At 40.6% G+C, this 21,241-nt stretch overlaps 1 protein-coding gene across 1 annotated transcript; it reads left to right on the forward strand.

Annotated features, from left to right (window-relative positions):
- The first annotated feature begins 272 nt into the window (after window positions 1-272).
- LOC124881050 (calpain-5-like) lies at window positions 273-20,837 on the forward strand. The gene is made up of 13 exons (XM_047386537.1): window positions 273-530; window positions 3,893-4,072; window positions 9,164-9,295; window positions 9,393-9,604; window positions 10,416-10,608; window positions 10,704-10,897; window positions 12,374-12,451; window positions 12,554-12,908; window positions 12,981-13,103; window positions 13,187-13,383; window positions 16,836-16,954; window positions 17,836-17,972; window positions 20,514-20,837. Exons 2-13 carry the CDS (start codon window positions 3,911-3,913, stop codon window positions 20,688-20,690), a joined length of 2,079 nt encoding a protein of 692 aa, XP_047242493.1. The 5' UTR covers window positions 273-530; window positions 3,893-3,910; the 3' UTR covers window positions 20,691-20,837.
- The last annotated feature ends 404 nt before the right edge of the window (window positions 20,838-21,241 follow it).

Here is a 21,241-nt window from a genome sequence, read left to right on the forward strand (position 1 = left end):
ATAAATGCATCAGTAGGTCTGTAAAAATGCATGGAAGTAAAAAAGTTGTCTAATACAACTCAATTTGTTTTTATTCAGGATATAATATAAGCTTTTGATGCACATTTATTCAGATTTTTAAAGCAGCTTGTCAGCGTTCTCATTTTGTCCCTTGAAGTATTTCCTAAAATACACCCAGCCTAAAATTAGAACCAGGGGACTGGCCTAATTTAGCTCTTTCAGCACTGTTTGGTGTCCACAGCTCAGACATTTAAATGTTAAGCCTAATCAACGTGACATTTGGCAGCGAAGCAGTTAAACGATGAGGGTGGCAGCCTCTTAGTTTCTCAGGTGACAAGGGTAGCACGCTCAACAGAAACCGATCCTCCAGGAGTGTGTGAGGAAGACGCTGCAAAGGAGGGAAAACCTGAGGACAGAAGGTTAGCTGGACTCAAACCATGGTGAGATGAGGACCGAATGGAAGAGACATCAGAAACAAGGACAAGAAGGAAGTGTAGGCACGACCACCTGACAGAACACTGGAAGAAGCAGTGAGTGACCCTCAAACTCTGAGAAAATACTTTTGTTTACGCTGTAGCTTAGCAGTTTACATGCAGATGTGTGAGGATGAAGTAACAAAAACTTCAGATTGACTGCATCAACAGTGGACTTCACTGGTGTGAGGTTATTCCCAGCTGTAAATGAGTGTTATGTCACCCTGCGTGGTGACCATCTGTCTATTGTCTGTGTGGAGGGAGATAGAGTTACACAGAAATGCACACACACACACACACACACACACACACACACACACAAGAATCACCCTAGAAGCTGTTACATAAACACACACTCATTATAAGGACATAAAACTGCGCTTTCAGGTTTTATGTTATTGGCTATATATTCATTTCTGTCTTAAGGCACAAAGCATCCTGGACAGGCTCAGGGGAAAGGGTTGGAGAAATTCTGAAAGACAGCATCAAGTGTCTATAGATTGAGAAGCGAAGGTCACTCTTTTTGCCTTGCCTATAATAAGGAACAATAATGAAATCTTGGGAAAAATGACTTCCCAAATTTACATCATATTGTTTATCTTCTCCAGGTACTCAGTGCAAAGTATAAGAAAACAAGATAAAGTGCTAAAACTCTTAATTATTCAAAACAGCTGGCCGACAAGGTAAATATAAATGTCACGTTTAATTAAAAGTATTCTGTACTTTATGTTGCCTGGTGCAGCAGAACCCATGGTTTGCATATATTTAATATATTTACAGTACATGTTTAATTTTTATAGAGAAACTCCATAGCTTGCTGCAAACATGTTTATCTTTCTTCATTTCTTATATCATATAAGCATTTAAAAACTGTTTTTACACATGCTGTATAGAAAGAAACACAACGTTTGTCCTCACGTTTATTAAACCAGCTGTAAAGTCTTCTGTATATAAACATTATCAAGAGTCAAACATGAGGCCATCTGATGTTCGGTCAGCTGAAGCTTGGCCCAAATTGGGTCACCAAGAGAGCAATGATCCCAAACCCAGCAGCAAATCTTAGGCCGAGTTATTATTCCAAGCTTTGGCTCTGGATTCATAAAGAGTGTTTGTTCTCAGGGGTGCAGTTGTGCTTGAATCAAACAAAATGCCATAAATGCTTCTTTGAGACAGCAAATGGACCAGACAGAATTTTAGTATTTAATGTTATGTAATCAAAAATATTTTGATTGCAAGAAAAAATTCAAACAGATGCAAATTTACATTTAAGCCTTAGTAAATCAAACAAAAAGAGACAGTTAAGGTACGATTAAGAACAAAAATATTAATAGTCCTGGGCGATTTAGGTCTAAACTAATCTATTAATTATACCAACATGTTTAGAAGTCATGTTAACATTTTGGAGCAGCCCAGCTGGGCTTGAATCTAATATAGAATCTGTGGGAGGAGCTAAAAATTAGTGTCATGGCAAGAAAGTCCTTCAATCCTCAAAGACTTGGAACCGAAGGATAAATCGTTGTGCAAACATGCAGAAAGTTGGTCAACAAATATAGCAAGGGTTTGACTGCTGTATTCAGAATTATAGATTTTCCATTGGTTATTGAAAAGGGCATAAATAATGTTTGACATGCATTTTTTAACAAAATGTAAATAAAATTGATACTCCTTTTACATTGCGTTATTATCATTTGAGAGATGCCGGTATTACTTCCTATCAGAAACAAATTTCTTGGTCGACAGAAAAATAATGTTAAATCTAAATCTGCCCGGGATATGAACAGTTGTGGACAATTATATGTGTTCAAAACGAATGCTTGATTGCATCTGTGTCTTGTTCTTCCAAGTATGAACCTTCACCGATAACTCTGATCTTTGAAGGACCTGCAGCCTGCACCACCTGTGTGCACTGAATTTCATCCTCAGGGCAGCGACAAACACCAGTCGCATAAAACGCTGTCCTTGGCATGCTCTCTGACAGCTTCTCACACTCTGACCTAAAACAAGCGCTCACATTTGCACAGAAGGTGCTGACGCCAACGCAGTTATTACCACAGAGCACTAAAACACAACTCGGACACACGCTATAACCAAGAGCCATTATAAAGGAGGTGTTTAGGCAAAATATGTTCAACTTCAATTATGTGCAAATGTCCCTTTGAACAAAATCAACTAGTCACTCACATTAGTTTATCAGCCAAAACATTAATAGTAATATTCCTGAGAAACAGTGCAACCCTAAAGGTTGAAATTAGATAAATTGATATTAAAAAGACATTACATTGATACGTTCTTAACTCTTAGCTCTTAATTTGATGCATCTTTCTTTGTGTCTGACAGAGTTATTACCCATAAGGGTCTTAAAATTGATAAGAAGAACCAGCAGCTAACTGGCTGCAGAATTTGCTGTGAATTTTCCCACAAAGTTATACATTAAGGCTTAAATATATACATACAACCCCCGCTAATATTAGCTTAATTGCTCCTCAGTGAATTACACATGAAACACAAGTTTTTTGTGGCCAATCAACAAGCTTCTGGCATATTTCTGGTTGAAGATTTGATCTCTCTTCCTGGCAGAATTGTTAGAACTCATTCATTGTTTTCCTTGCAGGGAACCAGCCTTTCGGTATAGTCCATACATTTTTACCAAAGTTGTGGTTAAGGGGATTCCAGAAGCCTGAATTTAGCCTGCTTTATCCATCCCAAAACCCGTTTTGATGTGTGTTTGGAATCTTCTCTTGGTTTGATAGGACGCTCAAAAACATCCAAAGAACCATCAAGGGAAGGAAGCTGCTGCCTCACCAGTGTCAGAGTTATTTATTAGCATGGACCAAAAGCCTGTTGGCCAAGACACAAGCTTCTCCTGAAGATATAAAACTTTTGAGCTCCACAGAAATCCGCATCTGCCCACATAGACGGGTCAAATACACGCAAAGATTGAGCTGCTTTTCTCCACAATGACTGTTTGATTCAGATAAGCTGAGGTTTTCAAAGCCACGTAAACTGCACCAGTTGTCAAGCATGATGGTGGCATCGTGGGACAATTTCCTGCCAGTGGTGCGGGTGCATCGCGCAGAATGGGTAAAATAACAAGAAAGGAGTATTAGTGCCCCATAAGGTAAACCTCTGACTGGAACTGTATCGTAAAACTACAAGGTTTTGCATTTTATCGGACCAGTGCAGAGTGAAAGCTTTTGTTTAGTTGATCAAAAGCAAATTGCTTTTCATAATTTCTGATAGACCAGATGTCATTTCATAGGTGTGTCCCAACCGTAATCCCAGGAGTAGATTATAACACGATAAATTAGCTGTTCTAACAGTTTATGGCTTTAAGTTCTCATATCAATACATGCAATGCATCAAACGTTTTTGCTCTCTGTTTGAGTCTTTTTTACCATTGTTTTTCCACCTTATTTTAGTCATTTGATGTGAGAACGATGGAAGCGGTGAATGACTTCCAGGGTCAGAGCTTCGACAAGCTGAGGCGCTCCTGCCTGCGTCGAGGAGCGCTCTTCAAAGACTCTCTGTTCCCTGCCACCAACCAGTCCCTCTTCTACAAGAGGGCGCCCCCACCTGGACTGACCTGGAGGAGGCCGAGGGTGAGTTTGGCGTGAAGCAAAACTCTCCAAAGATAACTGAAATGAATTCTAGCAAATGCTAAGAGCCTAATTTACAAATCCATCCCCTGATCTATGTCAAGACGCATCTTCAGCAAGCACTTTCTATAATTAGAGAGGTTGTCAGGCAGTGAAACTTTATCCCTGAGAGCAGGAGACACAGATGGACAGCTACATTAGTGTGATACTCTGAGCGTCTAGTTCAGAAAAAGCAGTAGTAGTGTAAATAGACTGGCTGTTTTTAGTCCAGCATTGTGATGGCTGCATCTTTCAGTCACTGTAACTGAAAACTCCAGCTACACCAAGCATGTAGACTTGAATAAAAGCAGCAACTTTGAGGTTTACGAATCACATGTTTATTAGGGAAGCAGTTGTCATTTTAATGCAGAGTGAATGTTTTATTACAGCAGTTAGGGTGTAGTTTGTGCTGTAAATGTTTTGTTACTTTCTAGTCCTTGCAGGGTCTATGCAGGGTCCATATCCAGTCTTGAAAAATGTGGAATATTTTATACTTTTCCAAGTCGGACTGCATGGTGGAGCAGTCTTTAGCACTGTTGTCTTGTAGCACGACGGTCCTGGGTTTTAATCCCAGCCTCAGGTCTTTCTGCATGGAGTTTGCATGTACTCCTATAGCATGCATGGGTTCTCTCTAGGTACTCCAGATGCCACCCACAGTCCTAAAACCTGACTGTGAGGTTGACTGGCCTCTCTAAATTGTCCTTTGGAGTGAGAGTTTGCGTGTGTGTGTATGTGTGCATGCATGGTTGTTAGTCCTGTGGGTCTCTGTGTTGCCCTGTGATGGACTCGCAGCCCTGGCTGAACCCCTTTTCCTGCCCATTGACTGCTGAAAATAGGCCCAAGCCCACTCCTGTGCCACCCTGCAGGGATAAGTAGGTTCAGACAATGGATGGATGAATTTTCCAAGCCTGGATAAATATGGAAAATGACAACTGAATATGGAAAAAAAGTTTTCGTTTCCATACTTCTCCAGATATTCTTCTCCTTGGTTTCACTCCTTACCCAAAAGTCTTCTTCGGCACTGGGTTCGAAGTATTAGGCTTATAAATTGTGGTGAGAAAAATCCCACTAATAGGGCCCTTAAGGCTCGTTTATCCTCCCTTCACGCACATAAATAGGTCCACCCAATCCTAAAGCTGTATAGCATCACTGCCTTCATGCTTTCACGCCATTTATTAAGTTGGCATGGCATGGCATAGACACTATATCCACAAGAGGGCAGTTCTGATGAAGTTTCCAAGTCCAAAGGAAAGTTTCAGATAATAGCAAACATGGCAATGGTGGAGTGAATTATGAAAATGCACATTCTCCGATAAAGACATAAAAAGAGGCGCTGCCGTAGACGGAGGTGGTCTGTGTGGCCTATAAATACATCAGCACATTTGGATGGAGAAATTCACCCATTTCTGCCATTGTTTTCTTTCCTCACAATTTCTGGTGGTATTGATACATTTGTTGCGTTTGGGTACGCATCCACAACTCCCTGATGACAGACTACAAAATGCACGAAATGAACTGGATGGACAGAAGGCCCCATCCACTTGCGTCTGCGCATTTAATGTGGAGCATAAATGGTTTTTAATTTAAGGTCACTAAAGGGAATATTAAGGTAACCTAAGTCACTGGCTCAACCCTTCATTTGGTTCAGTGTTGCGGTTATTTTTTGACAGGAAAGTGAAAGAAGCCACCTACATTAAGTCAAGTCAAGTTTATTTATATAGCGCTTTTCAGCAACAAGGCACTCAAAGCGCTGTACACGAGGAAAAACATTACAATGATACAGAAAATCAAACACAGAAAAACAAATCAAATGACATTAATAATCCTTGGGGGTTTACTGGTAAGAGCTGATTCTAATCCAATCTTTCTAATAGAGGTAATTAGCTCATTAAGTCCTCTGTGGTAAGGAATTCATCCTGTGCTAGAAGAAAAATGATAATATTAATCCTTGAGGTCGCTGGTATAAGGCAGTTGTGGTCCCATCACTCAAATAATAACAGTCATGGGCACTCACTGAAGTTTAAGTAGAGAAGCTGGGTCACTGGTATCAAACTGTTTTAGTCCAAACTTTCAAATACTAATACTGTTTGGCTTTCACTTTCACTAGTTGTAATACAATCCTTCTAAGAAATCTAAAAAACTATGAAGCCACATTTAGGTAAAAAGAGGATAAGAAGAAAGACCACATTAGGTAAGAGGAGGGGAAAAAATCATATTTCACACTTTATCCTCAGCAGGATACAGTTTGAGATATGAAAAAAAAAAAACTCAGCACGAATAAGCAACACATATATGAGACAACATATTGCAGAGATACGGCGAAGGTTGAATGTCAGGGGTGCGTATGTTTATATGAGCATGTGCGTGTGTGCAAAGTAAATCCATGAAGCACAGTCACAGAGGCCATTGTCCTTGTTAGAATGTTCATCAACCGGCCACAAAGTTCATACATTAAGCATGAAAAACCATGACTTGTCTCCCCAGGTGGTTTTACAGCCATTCACACCCCATACTGTGTGGTGATACTACCTGCTGATGTTAGTCCCATCACGGTTTATCCCTCCTCAGAGATGGGATAAATACATATGAACTCACTCTATACAGTACAGACCAAAGGTTTGGACACACCTTCTCATTCAAAGAGGTTTCTTTATTTTCATGACTATAAATATTGTAGCTTCACACTGAAGGAATCAAAACTATGAATTAACACATGTGGAATTATATACTGAACAAAAAAGTGTGAAACAACTGAAAATATGTCTTATATTCTAGGTTCTTCAAAGTAGCCACCTTTTGCTTTGATTCCTGCTCCGCACACTCTTGGTATTCTGTTGATGAGCTTCAAGAGGTAGTCACCTGAAATGGTTTTCACTTCACAGGTGTGCCCTGTCAGGTTTAATAAGTGGGATTTCAAGCCTTTTAAATGGGGTGGGACCATCAGTTGTGCTGTGCAGGAGGTGGATACAATACACAGCTGATAGTCCTACTGAACAGATTGTTAGAATTTGTATTATGGCAAGAAAAAAGCAGCTAAGTAAAGAAAAACGAGTGGCCATCATTACTTTAAGAAATGAAGGTCAGTCAGTCCGAACAATTGGGAAAACTTTGAAAGTGTCCTCAAGTGCAGTCGCAAAAACCATCAAGCGCTACAAAGAAACTGGCTCACATGAGGACCGCCCCAGGAAAGGAAGACCAAGAGTCACATCTGCTGCGGACGATAAGTTCATCCGAGTCACCAGCCTCAGAAATCGCAGGTTAACAGCAGCTCAGATTAGAGAACAGGTCAATGTCCCAGAGAGTTCTAGCAGCAGACACATCTCTAGAACAACTGTTAAGAGGAGACTGTGTGAATCAGGCCTTCATGGTAAAATAGCTGGTAGGAAACCACTGCTGAGGACAGGCAACAAGCAGAAGAGACTTGTTTGGGCTAAAGAACACAAGGAATGGACATTAGACCAGTGGAAATCTGTGCTTTGGTCTGATGAGTCCAAGTTTGAGATCTTTGGTTCCAACCACCGTGTCTTTGTGCGGCGCAGAAGAGGTGAACGGATGGACTCTACATGCCTGGTTCCCACCGTGAAGCATGGAGGAGGAGGTGTGATGGTGTGGGGGTGCTTTGCTGGTGACACTGTTGGGGATTTATTCAAAATTGAAGGCATACTGAACCAGCATGGCTACCACAGCATCTTGCGGCGGCATGCTATTCCATCCGGTTTGCGTTTAGTTGGACCATCATTTATTTTTCAACAGGACAATGACCCCAAATACACCTCCAGGCTGTGTAAGGGCTATTTGACCAAGAAGGAGAGTGATGGGGTGCTGCGCCAGATGACCTGGCCTCCACAATCACCGGACCTGAACCCAATCGAGATGGTTTGGGGTGAGCTGGACCGCAGAGTGAAGGAAAAAGGGCCAACAAGTGCTAAGCATCTCTGGGAACTCCTTCAAGACTGTTGGAAAACCATTTCAGGTGACTACCTCTTGAAGCTCATCAACAGGATGCCAAGAGTGTGCGGAGCAGTAATCAAAGCAAAAGGTGGCTACTTTGAAGAACCTAGAATATAAGACATATTTTCAGTTGTTTCACACTTTTTTGTTCAGTATATAATTCCACATGTGTTAATTCATAGTTTTGATGCCTTCAGTGTGAAGATACAATATTTATAGTCATGAAAATAAAGACAACTCTTTGAATGAGAAGGTGTGTCCAAACTCCAAACTTTTGGTCTGTACTGTACATATATATATATATTTATATATATATATATATATATACACATATATATATATATATATATATATTCCCACAGAAAACATTTCATATTGTCATGATGTATTGTTTATTGTTACTGTTTCTTCACTTATTTTGACAGAATTATTGTTTTCACCCTTATTAGGTACTTTAAAATCTTAAAAAAAAGAAGAAAAAATGTCAATGTTTCAAAACCTTCTAACATATCAGCGTTTTCTTCAGTTTGAAATATTCAAATAAAATAAATATATTTTGGGGGACTGTAACCATTTAAGTCCAATATGGAATGTTGTTTGTAAAGACAAAAAGTCAAAAAACAAAGCAAATTAATACTGAAATAATTTCCATAAAATTTGTTTCAAGGAGTGTTGCATACTTTTAATAATAATGCCTTCTTAGCAGCAACATTGGATGTGATGCATTATTTTCTTTTTTTTTTTTTGCATTATCAGATCAAAACTGGAAGGTCCTATTGACAGAAAATATCAGCTTCCTAAAGTCTGAACAAATGTTTCATGAGATAAACTCTTGGAAGACCTTTAAAAAGCCTGAAAACAATGTTTATATTTAAGACCACTTTAACACATTACAACTTGGATAAAAATATAAAGAAACCAGAAGTAGTTTAAAGCTTTTGCAGAGAACTGTGTTTCTAAATCTCGCAACTATTTTAAAGAGCAATAGAGTATAAAATACAGACATATGGTCACGAAGCAACATTTTACAGAAGTTGCAGAAATCTGAAGGGCACCATCAAAACATCAGGTAGCTGGTCTTTCTTTCCCCTCTCGTCTTTCTAGGAAATATGCAGGGACCCTCGATTGTTTGTGGATGGTATCAGCACTCGTGACTTGCACCAAGGCAGTCTGGGTAACTGCTGGATGGTGGCAGCCATTTCGTGCCTGGCATCTGAACCTTCACTGTGGAAAAAGGTTCAACCTTCAGACTCATTGCCCTGTTATCTCTGTACCCCACATCTGCACTTTCCCCTAATCCTAACCTTCCCTCCGTTCTCTGTTCCTCACTCAGGTCATTCCTGACCACATGGATCAGGAATGGAACCCAAAACGCCCGGACCTGTATGCAGGGATCTTCCATTTCAGGTTCTGGCGCTTCGGACATTGGGTTGATGTTGTGGTGGATGACCGTTTGCCGGTCAGTCAGGCTGGAGTCCTGCTCTTCTGCCGCTCAGCAACACCAAGAGAGTTTTGGAGTGCCCTGTTGGAGAAGGCCTACGCCAAGTAAGTAGAAGCAGAAAACTGTATCTCATGGACAGAGAGCCACCTTTGTTCTTTTAAACAACACTGTCTATAGCCTACAATCACAAAGCAACGGTGCAGTGATGCTAATCAGTTAAAGGTTGAGTTCCAAAACACTTGTTTCCAGCAGTGATCCAGAGTATCCTGCAAAGGATTTTATTTATTAGTTTTCCCACCTGAGTGAAGATACCCCACCACACACACACACCGTGCAAACTGGCGTCAAAAATTATATTAGTATGGTTTGTGCAATTCTCATTCTAAAGATATTAATAAAAGTTTCAGGGTAGGTCATCAAGGGTTAGCCAGGTCCCTTCACATTAAATCTATTGATTTTTACAGTTGAAAAAAATCAAGCAATTGTGAAATAAGTGGGTGCTTTTGTCAAATTTCAGATTTTGGTATCCACTCAGTATTGCTTTGGATTTTTGACTAAGCTGTAATAGTTTAAAGGGCAAAAAACTACCCCTCCTGCTAAATCGCATCTGTGCTGGCTTAATGGTAATAAGAGGGTTAAATGTGATTGTAGTTACAAGCATAGGCTAAATGGACGCCTTTGAGTCAAATTTTCGGTTTTCTTTTCTGTTGATAAAAACATTAAAACATGTTATTGAGAGCAGCTGTTTTGGGAAATCACATTAAATACAGCTGATGTGAGCAGAAACAACAGGAGAAAATAAAGTAGATGCTAGGCAGTGGGGTCATCCATATACTAGTTTATTAATGTAGGTTATGATCTATATATTTTTTCAAAGCTTATTTCAGGCAAATAATGACAAGTTTTGTGTTTCAGACTAAATGGCTGCTATGAGGCTTTAGAGGGAGGAAACACTGCAGAGGCCCTTATCGACTTCACTGGAGGGGTATCGGAGCCTCTCAGCCTTGACTGTGAGGCCCTCAGGCTGCACAGCGAGCGGAGGAAGTCACTCTTCCAGACATTAGCTAAGGTCCATGAGCACAAATCCCTCATCACCTGCTCCATCCGGGTAGGTCTTTACATTCTGGAACCCTGAAGGTCTTCGATGTTCCAGACGCCGCTGTTAAACTGGTAAGGATTTTCAGTGTGCTTCACATTTCTCAGCCAGCTGAGGGGGAGATGGTGGAGTCGGTGTTGGACTGTGGGCTCGTACGGGGGCACGCCTACGGCATCACAGCGGTGAGGAAGGTGAGGCTGGGGGAGAATCTGCTGAGGACAGGCGGGACGTCCCGACTCTTTATGGTGCGCATGAGGAACCCGTGGGGGACCACGGACTGGAAAGGGGCCTGGAGTCAGGGGTGAGAGCGCTTTGAAACCCTTTTTCATCTGAAAGCTGAGCACATTTTGTTGGAGTTTTAGGAATAAAGCCTCAGCTGACGATGTAGTTTACAACGGTTTACAATGCCACTTCAACTTTTCTGGACAATTTCAGACATTTTACAACAGTTAGGGAAATGTTTTACAAGGAAACATCTGCTGTTTACATTATGAAGGTCTGAGAAACTCTGAAAATGGCCACCAAGGACCAGTAAAGCTTTCCAGAAGTTAAAACACTACTTGTTTATTTCTTACGCTCTGTCATCTGTTTCACAGTAGAGATCAACTGCAGCACCTGGCAAAAGTATTCACACCCCTGGAACTTTTTCACTTTTTGTCAAGTTATAAACATACATACTTTAATGTTTTTATTGTGATCCAATGTGATAGATCATCATACAACAGGGCATAAATGTCAAATTAAAATATTAAAAGTGTGGTGTGTATTTGTATTTAGTCCCCCTGCGTCAATACCTTGTAGAAACACCTTTCACTACTTTTGTCATCTAGATTCTAGAGTCTTAGCTCATATTTTTCAGCAAAATAGCTCAAGCTCAGTCAGATTGGACGGACACTGTCTGTGAACAATAATTTTCAAGACTTCCCACAGATTCTCAGATGTATTTAGATCTTTAATTTGGTCATTCTACCACATGAACATGCTTTAATCTAAACCTCTCCATTAAAGCCTCTTGTTGTAGGTTTAGGGTCGTCCTGCTGAAAGGTGGAAGGTCTTCACTCACTATTCAAAAGAAAAAATCAAATATCACCAATGAAATGTGCAAAGGAAAGGAGAAATTATCAAATACGCTCAAGCAGATATACAAGCTATAATTAAAAACATGGCTTGAATCATGCAAAAGTACAAATAAGATTCCCAACAATAAGTTTACATAAATGTTTTCTACAAGTCAAAAATCCAATAGATTTAAGGAGAGATGTTCTGCAAGGTCTAAAGCTTTTCTCCTCCTGAGCTCAGTAAGGATGTTTTCACCCCTGTTTCTCTGCCAGTTATAGTTTTATGACCACTGATTTTTATACCACTGATATGATTAAATAAAACAGGTGATGCATTTCTGAATTAAAGTTGTTTTTAAACTCTACAATCCGTTAGAAGGTGTTGCTGATTTTCATCATTGCTACAGTTGATCATTGGACATGTCTTTGTAGTTAAAAGCAGCTTCATGAAACTACATTTCACACAGTAAGACCAGTCACAGATATCAACCATACTGTCTCAAGTTTCAGTTGCTTTCTTTTACTACTCTCTTATAAAGACCACTTCTGTGGAGTCCATAAGTATGAATTGCTGCTGCTGACAGATTTTTGTCCCTTGGCTTTTATTTATGTGTGTCAGAGTAAAATAAATACAAATGCATGCTATGTGAATGAAAGTGAATGAATATTCAGCTGATTGAACGGATATCCTTTTTGTTGTTGTGGCATGCCCCCTGCAGGTCGGAGCAGTGGCAGCAGCTGAGCCGTGCAGAGAGGGAGAAGATGGGGATTGTGGTTCGTGATGTTGGGGAGTTCTGGTACCACGACTTTTAATTAAATCAATTGTCTTGACAAACATATTATGCATAATCTTTTCTGCAAACTTCCAAGTGATTTCATGCTGATTCATCTCTAAACAGGATGGATTTCCAGGACTTCTGCTGCTACTTCACAGATGTGGTGGTGTGCCGGCTGGTGCAAAGGACTCTGCTGTGGCTGAACTCCCACTGGAGAGAGACGCAGAGCTATGGGGAGTGGACTCCAGCTCCTACTTCAGCTGCTCCCACCATAGCACCTCTTTCTACAGGGGAATGCAGCAGCAGTGCTTTGACACTTAGTAACATCGGGCCTGAAGGAGCCAAACCGAGAAGGAACAAGGTTAGGGAGAGCAATCAGGAAGGAAAGAAAGGGGGAGAGGTTGTTGAGGAGATAGACAGGAGGAGTCGATGTGGGGGATGTATCAACCACAGGGACACCTTTCTGTACAATCCACAGGTACAGCTGGTGATAAAATGTGTCTAAACAAACGCAAGAATGCTGAAAGTACCCATGACCTTCTTTTTTTAGTTCATGTTTGAGGTGCAGAGCAAAGAGGAGGAGGTGCTGATCTGCCTGCAGCAGGAGGACAGGAGAATCTTGAAGAGAAATGGAGGAGGAGAAAACCTGCCAATAGGCTTTGAGGTGCTGAAGGTGGGCCAACACACAGAACAAAACATGAACTTTTCTCACTTTTTTAAATTTCATTTCCTTTAAAACCGTCTCATCCCGTTAAGGTGGAGGTGAATCGCTGCAGCCGAGTGCAGTGCGTGGTGGAGCAGGCGGCCAGCTCCATTTACATGGACTCTCGCAGCGTGACTCTGAGAGGAACTTTGGCTCAGGGTCGATATGTGGTGCTGCCCACCACCTTCCTGCCGGGCGACGCCGGGCGCTTCCTGCTGAGGCTTTTCTCGCACTCTCACGTCCATCTCAGGTGTGCCAAAGTGCAAAAAATTATTCTGATGTCTAGCGGCCCACCTGAGATGAGCCCCCTCAGAATAAACCACACCATATTTTGCACTCGTTACATCCAGGTCCCATGATAAAATGGAGAAAATTATGCTGGACACAAGTCGTGAACGTTGCCTTGGCAGGTGGTCAGCAGAGCTTTCAAAGAAACATCACAGGAAACCTGAGACTTTGTGTCATTTGCAGATGAGGCAAAATTAATAATCCAGATAAGGAAAACATGATAATATCCTAATCCAGACCAAATAGTTTCCAGTTCCTAAATCTAACTAAAACAGTACAAGTAAACACCACCTGACAACAAATAATGAAGTTTAAAACTGAGGGTCTATCATGATGCACTTTCAACTCTCCTAACAGACAAATGTTTTAGACAAATATTAGCCAGTTTGCTTTTAAAAGTCATCACTAAATGATGTTTGCCGAACATCTGTGCGACCTGGGGAACTTTCCAACATACATTTCATATTGGGGCTTTAAAACTCCACAGATTAAATTGTTAATAGTAGTGTTAATAATAGTGTCTTCTGGTATCAACATATTCCAAACTTCCATTTAAAGTCGAGGTGGAAAGAAAGTGTGTCGTCTTTAGTTCTAGGGTGTTGTATATCAGACCATAATAAACATTATCTGGTCATGCAGAGAAAAGATTTTTATCTATAAAAATAAAATGTCAGCAGGAATTTTTAATCTGAATGAACCATCAGACTAGGCATCAAGGCATATTCTGTGGCTCTGGGACACCATCCAGGCTTTTGTAAATGATCATTATCAAATAACCTGGTAAAACTCAACTCCATATGCATGCAATAACAACATACATGTTGTTATTGTGCCATCTATGATCTTGTTAGACGAATCTCTACTGAAATTTGTGCCTGCCCGTTAAACAGCAGAGCTATTAAAATCACTGCCTATAGAAACGGTGCATATTTGTTTGCTGATCTAATGACTCTTGTTTTTCCAACAGTCTGTTTTTTAAGGTAAAAGAGAGACTGTGCTGGCTGCAGCAGCTGCTTTCTGTCATGAGACCTGCTTCGAACATCACACTCATCGGCCAGCATTAAAGAGAAAGTTGCAGAGAGCAGCTGAAACACTGGTTGTTAAAATGTTTAACGTGCAATATAGGGCTGAAAAAATTAATTGGAATAATCATGATTAATCGATTATTGAAATTATTATCAACTAATTTAGTAATGAATAATCTTTAACTGGAGAATACAGACTCTAAAAAAGGCCATTTGCTCAAAGAACAACCCTCTCAGAGCAGTAATTAGGCCAAAATAAGACAAAATATATACATTTTGCATTTAAGATGAAAAACTTTCTTTGTTGGTAAATATACTCTATCCATAGAAGCTTTAGCTTCACCTGGTTCAGATTCAGTAAAAAAAAAACTCCTACTAAGCACCGTTTGCTATCCGATTATTGATCAAAGAGTTGAGTTTATGAAGGGCAACATTTTTTTAAGCTTCGTTTGTACACAGGTACCTGGAACTGCACTGAAATGTGTGTCAAATTATCAAGGAATCATATCAAAACAGAGTGTAAACATGCTAATGTTAGCCTTGCTCTTGATGTAAAATGTCAGGAAGAACGAGGTGAGTTTAATGATAGACTGTAGCTGTATGTGCTGAGTCAGATATATGATTAGAACCAAGAGGTTATCCTGCAGAAACTCCTGTTGGGACAAAATATCTGTCACTCCAAAAAGAAAATACTGTAGCATCCGGAATGTCATTGGTGAGTGGGATAAATGGTACCCAATCACAATGCTCATGCAGGTTGTGCTTTATTGTTCTACTGCACTTTAAAACAACTTACCAGTATTGTTCAGATCACTATAAGAGACAAAGAAAATCCACACTGAGACATCCTGAGATGAGAGCTACTTAAAGATTTTTGATGACACAGCATGTCAGTATATCAGCATTCCAACAGTCAAGCACGGTGGTGGAAGGGTGGTGGTTTGGGCTTATTTTGCAGCCAGAGGATCTGGGGATCTTTTAGAAATTCAACAGTCCTATTATTAATATACAGATTGTCAATGATGTACAAAACAGGCTTAATTTATCATTAGTGCACAGTCAGTAATGTTTTGTTATATTTCACAGTCTAATAACTGCTGGTTAGAAATTTGTTGAACCTGACTGCAGCTATGCACCTTTCTGTATGTATTTATTGAAGGCAGGAGGAAAAGCAGATTCTGGCAGCAGCAGGTGGAGTTTTATTATCATAGTGCTGGTTTACTTTGGTTAGCAGGGCTTTCTGGGCCAAGCTATGTTGCAAAGAAGTATGGGTAAAAAATCTCCCAAAACAGCTCGTTAGACTTATAAAGCAGTTAAAATAAAACAGCCATTTTAAGTTATTTCTTCTAATGATGGTTTTGTTAATTTAAGGTGTTTCCCAAATACAACTTTTCTGTTTTGACGTCATGTCTGTCTAATAAAAAACATCATAGTTCAATTAATTGGTTGATTTTGTAAAAAATAATAAAAAAATATGAGCCATGTAAACACAAGATCACTATTGTCAGGCCATGATCAAAAAACTTCAGTAATTTAACCTTCATTACACTTTTCTTTAAACTATATTTGTTATGTGCTGGTTGAGGATCCAAACACTGGTGAATATTTAAGTGTAGTTTAGTTAAATAATGTCAAAATCTTGGAACGTGAAAAATCAGGACGACAACCGAACACAAAAGGACACAACGGGATCAATTGGAACAACGGGAGATTCCAGCAATAAGTAAATGAGAGAGCCATAGAAAGGGTACAAATTTCTTCTGTTTTTGCTGTTTTGCCCCACTTACATGTGTCAAATAATTAAGCTGTGGTACAGCATCTCAATTGGATTTAAGTCTGGACTTTGACTAGGACACTTCAGACCTTCATTTAAATATTTTGAGCCATTCAGATGTGAACGTTGTGGTGTGCTTTGGATCATTGTCCTGCTGTATAACCCAAGAGTTCTTGGGATTATGGTCACAAATGGATAGTTTAACGTTCTCAATTCAGGAGAGCCGGATTCATGGTTCTTTCAGTTAAGGCAAGTCATCCAGGTCCATCACAGTATCACCACCAGGTTTGACTGTTACTTTTCTGAAATGTTGCTCGTTTCACACCATCACACACAACGACAAAACAGAACCACATTCCTTCCGAGCATACAGCTGATACAGCATTTTCAGTCCCCAATGCTTGTTTGAAAGCAGCATTGTTTCTTTCCCCAAACATTCTGCGTGGTTCAGGCATATTCTAATTTCTACCGTTAATGTCTGTTCTTCAGGGAAGTTAATCTGCTCAAATCACTCCTTCTGTTCTTATAACAGGAATTGATTTGTGACCTGGATTGTTTTCTTCTTTGTAGCAGTGTTCTGCTCTTTATACAGGTTCTGTTTTTTTCTCTTTGAAGGGAACTAAAGAACGACCTGCCATCTCCATCTTTGTTCCATTGTTTTCTACCTCAGCCTGCAGTAGTGACCACAGTTCACCTCTGCAGGGCATCAGGACTCAGAGCTCCCAAACAGACAGGTGGCTTAGCAGAAGAAAACATTTCAACCACATGTGCAGTCATCTACAGGGGTTGGACAATGAAACTGAAACACCTGTCATTTTAGTGTGGGAGGTTTCATGGCTAAATTGGACCAGCCTGGTAGCCAGTCTTCACTGATTGCACATTGCACCAGTAAGAGCAGAGTGTGAAGGTTCAATTAGCAGGGTAAGAGCACAGTTTTGCTCAAAATATTGAAATGCACACAACATTATGGGTGACATACCAGAGTTCAAAAGAGGACAAATTGTTGGTGCACATCTTGCTGGCGCATCTGTGACCAAGACAGCAAGTCTTTGTGATGTATCAAGAGCCACGGTATCCAGGGTAATGTCAGCATACCACCAAGAAGGACGAACCACATCCAACAGGATTAACTGTGGACGCAAGAGGAAGCTGTCTGAAAGGGATGTTCAGGTGCTAACCCAGATTGTATCCAAAAAACATAAAACCACGGCTGCCCAAATCATGGCAGAATTAAATGTGCACCTCAACTCTCCTGTTTCCAACAGAACTGTCCGTGCACAGTCACCAAATCTAAATATTATTGAACCACTTTGGGGTGTTTTGGAGGAGCGAGTCAGGAAACGTTTTCCTCCACCAGTATCACGTAGTGACCTGGCCACTATCCTGCAAGAAGAATGGCTTAAAATCCCTCTGACCACTGTGCAGGACTTGTATATGTCATTCCCAAGACAAATTGACGCTGTATTGGCAACAAAAGGAGGCCCTACACCATACTAATAAATTATTGTGGTCTAAAACCAGGGGTTTCAGTTTCATTGTCCAACCTGTGTATGTCTTTAGTTTATTTCGTTTTGTTTCTTTGCATCATATTGAGTTTCCTGTCTTGGGCCCACAGCTCCAGATGTTTACGCTCTGGTACGATGTGAGGGTCACGTTGTCAGGACACGATTGTTCAAGGAGAATGGAAACCCCAAATTCAACCTCCGAACCATCTTCTACAGAAGATACCCTGATGCTAACATCTCGGTGGAGGTTTGATGCCTATTTCTGGTGCCTTTTTCTGTCTTACACCCAGATAGATGAATACATCCAGAGTGCATCGCAAAAGTCTTCATAAACCTTGACATTTTTTCATTTTGTCATGCTACAACCACAAACCTCAATATATTATATTGGGATTTTATGTGACGGACAAACACGAAGTAGTGCAATATGTAAAGTGGGAAGAAAAATGAGCCTCTAACGGGTTTTCTTCCAGGATTGTCCTGCATTTAGTTCCGTCCATCGTCTCATTGACTCTGTCCAGTTTTCCTGTCTCTGCTACATACAGGTCCTTCTCAAAATATTAGCATATTGTGATAAAGTTCATTATTTTCCATAATGTCATGATGAAAATTTTATATTCATATATTTTAGATTCATTGCACACTAACTGAAATATTTCAGGTCTTTTATTGTCTTAATACAGATGATTTTGGCATACAGCTCATGAAAACCCAAAATTCCTATCTCACAAAATTAGCATATTTCATCCGACCAATAAAAGAAAAGTGTTTTTATTACAAAAAACGTCAACCTTCAAATAACCATGTACAGTTATGCACTCAATACTTGGTCGGGAATCCTTTGGCAGAAATTCTGATTCAATGCGGCGTGGCATGGAGGCAATCAGCCTGTGGCACTGCTGAGGTCTTATGGAGGCCCAGGATGCTTCGATAGCGGCCTTTAGCTCATCCAGAGTGTTGGGTCTTGAGTCTCTCAACGTTCTCTTCACAATATCCCACAGATTCTCTATGGGGTTCAGGTCAGGAGAGTTGGCAGGCCAATTGAGCACAGTGATACCATGGTCAGTAAACTATTTACCAGTGGTTTTGGCACTGTGAGCAGGTGCCAGGTCGTGCTGAAAAATGAAATCTTCATCTCCATAAAGCTTTTCAGCAGATGGAAGCATGAAGTGCTCCAAAATCTCCTGATAGCTAGCTGCATTGACCCTGCCCTTGATAAAACACAGTGGACCAACACCAGCAGCTGACACGGCACCCCGGACCATCACTGACTGTGGGTCCTTGACACTGGACTTCTGGCATTTTGGCATTTCCTTCTCCCCAGTCTTCCTCCAGACTCTGGCACCTTGATTTCCGAATGACATGCAGAATTTGCTTTCATCCGAAAAAAGTACTTTGGACCACTGAGCAACAGTCCAGTGCTGCTTCTCTGTAGCCCAGGTCAGGCGCTTCTGCCGCTGTTTCTGGTTCAAAAGTGGCTTGACCTGGGGAATGCGGCACCTGTAGCCCATTTCCTGCACACACCTGTGCACGGTGGCTCTGGATGTTTCTACTCCAGACTCAGTCCACTGCTTCCGCAGGTCCCCCAGGTCTGGAATTGGCCCTTCTCCACAATCTTCCTCAGGGTCCGGTCACCTCTTCTCGTTGTGCAGCGTTTTCTGCCACACAATTTCTTTAACACAGACTTACCACTGAGGTGCCTTGATACAGCACTCTGGGAACAGCCTATTCGTTCAGAAATTTCTTTCTGTGTCTTACCCTCTTGCTTGAGGGTGTCAATAGTGGCCTTCTGGACAGCAGTCAGGTCGGCAGTCTTACCCATGATTGGGGTTTTGAGTGATGAACCAGGCTGGGAGTTTTAAAGGCCCCAGGAATCTTTTGCAGGTGTTTAGAGTTAACTCGTTGATTCAGATGATTAGATTCATAGCTCGTTTAGAGACCCTTTTAATGATATGCTAATTTTGTGAGATAGGGAATTTTGGGTTTTCATGAGCTGTATGCCAAAATCATCCGTATTAAGACAATAAAAGACCTGAAATATTTCAGTTAGTGTGCAATGAATCTAAAATATATGAATGTTAAATTTTCATCATGACATTATGGAAAATAATGAACTTTATCACAATATGCTAATATTTTGAGAAGGACCAGTATAAGCATTCATACAGCATGATACTGCCACCGCCATGTCTGCTGTGTTCTTTGGTTTTCATGATGCTGTTTGCGCACTAATGTTTTCTACAAAATCTCTCAGACCTTCACAGAACAGCTGCATTTATAGTTAAATTCAATTACATACAGTTTTATGGCCCATCCCTGCTCCTTCAGGTGGAATCTCTTTATTTAGCAGGTGACTGTTGTTTCTCTAGATTTTATTTTGAGATATCAGAGTAAAATTGCATTCAAATGCACCACAGTGTTTTATGATTTATTACTGTAACAAGTTTTGAAGTTCATAAATTCTTTTGTTAACTGTTATTAATGAATTTGTTTCGGTCTATTACAGAGGTGGGCAACGTCGGTCTTTAAGGACCAGTGTCCTCAAGGTTTGAGATGTATCCCTGCTCAAGCACATGATTCAAATTCTTAAGTCAGATGTGTTTGAGCAAGAAGAAAATCCAATATATGCACACTGCCACTTTAGGACTAGAGTTGCCCAACCCTAATGTATCACATGAAATCCCAATAAAACCTATTGAAGTTTGGGTTTGTAGTGTAAGCCAATGTGAAAAAGTTCAAGGAAAATAAACACTTTTGCAGTAACTCCAGCATGTGTGCATATGTACAGCTATGGAGCAGAGGTCTGCTGTGGGACTCTCTCCTCGGAGCAGCTCGACTCCAGACGACAGAATCCGAGAAGAGTCGGAATCTCGTGATTGATCTGCGAGGAGGGCGATTGCACTCAGGATCCGGAGGCTGCATCTACGTGGAGACGTCCACCAGCCTCTGCCTCACAGACTTGTGACAACATCTGCCTGGTTACCATGGTAACACCAAGATTGGATGCACAAACTGTTTATTTGGCAATAATCATTAACAGTTTTACCTATAAACTGTGGTGAAATAAGCAAAAAAATGTTTTCATTTTTATACAATAAATAATAAGACACCATCTGATGCTTTCATTTTATTTAAAGACTAATATTCACATTAATTAACCGAATCAACCTTTTGGCGTGTTTTAAGGAAGTCAGACGTTCCACACTTTTATTGGTGTTTTTATGCGCCGTGCAACAGCAGTTCTACCTGCTGCCCAGTCCAAACATTAGAAAGCTATGACTGCAATAGTTAGCCTGTAATGCCTAACCAAACTCTAAATGGATTAGCAGCAAAGTCCAGGCTTGTTGGAGCTTACATGAGTGACGAGCACAGACCAATACCCTGTGTTTTTATGAGTAGTGTGGTGTTTAACCATTAACCATGGCAGAATTAAGCTGCTGATCATTGACATGGAAATGGAGCGAAACTGTACAGAAGAGAGTAGCAGGCTAACCAGTTCAGTGTGTGCTGGCGAGT

Source organism: Girardinichthys multiradiatus, chromosome 14 (assembly GCF_021462225.1).
Source record: "Girardinichthys multiradiatus isolate DD_20200921_A chromosome 14, DD_fGirMul_XY1, whole genome shotgun sequence".
Classification (NCBI taxonomy): Eukaryota; Metazoa; Chordata; class Actinopteri; order Cyprinodontiformes; family Goodeidae; genus Girardinichthys; species Girardinichthys multiradiatus.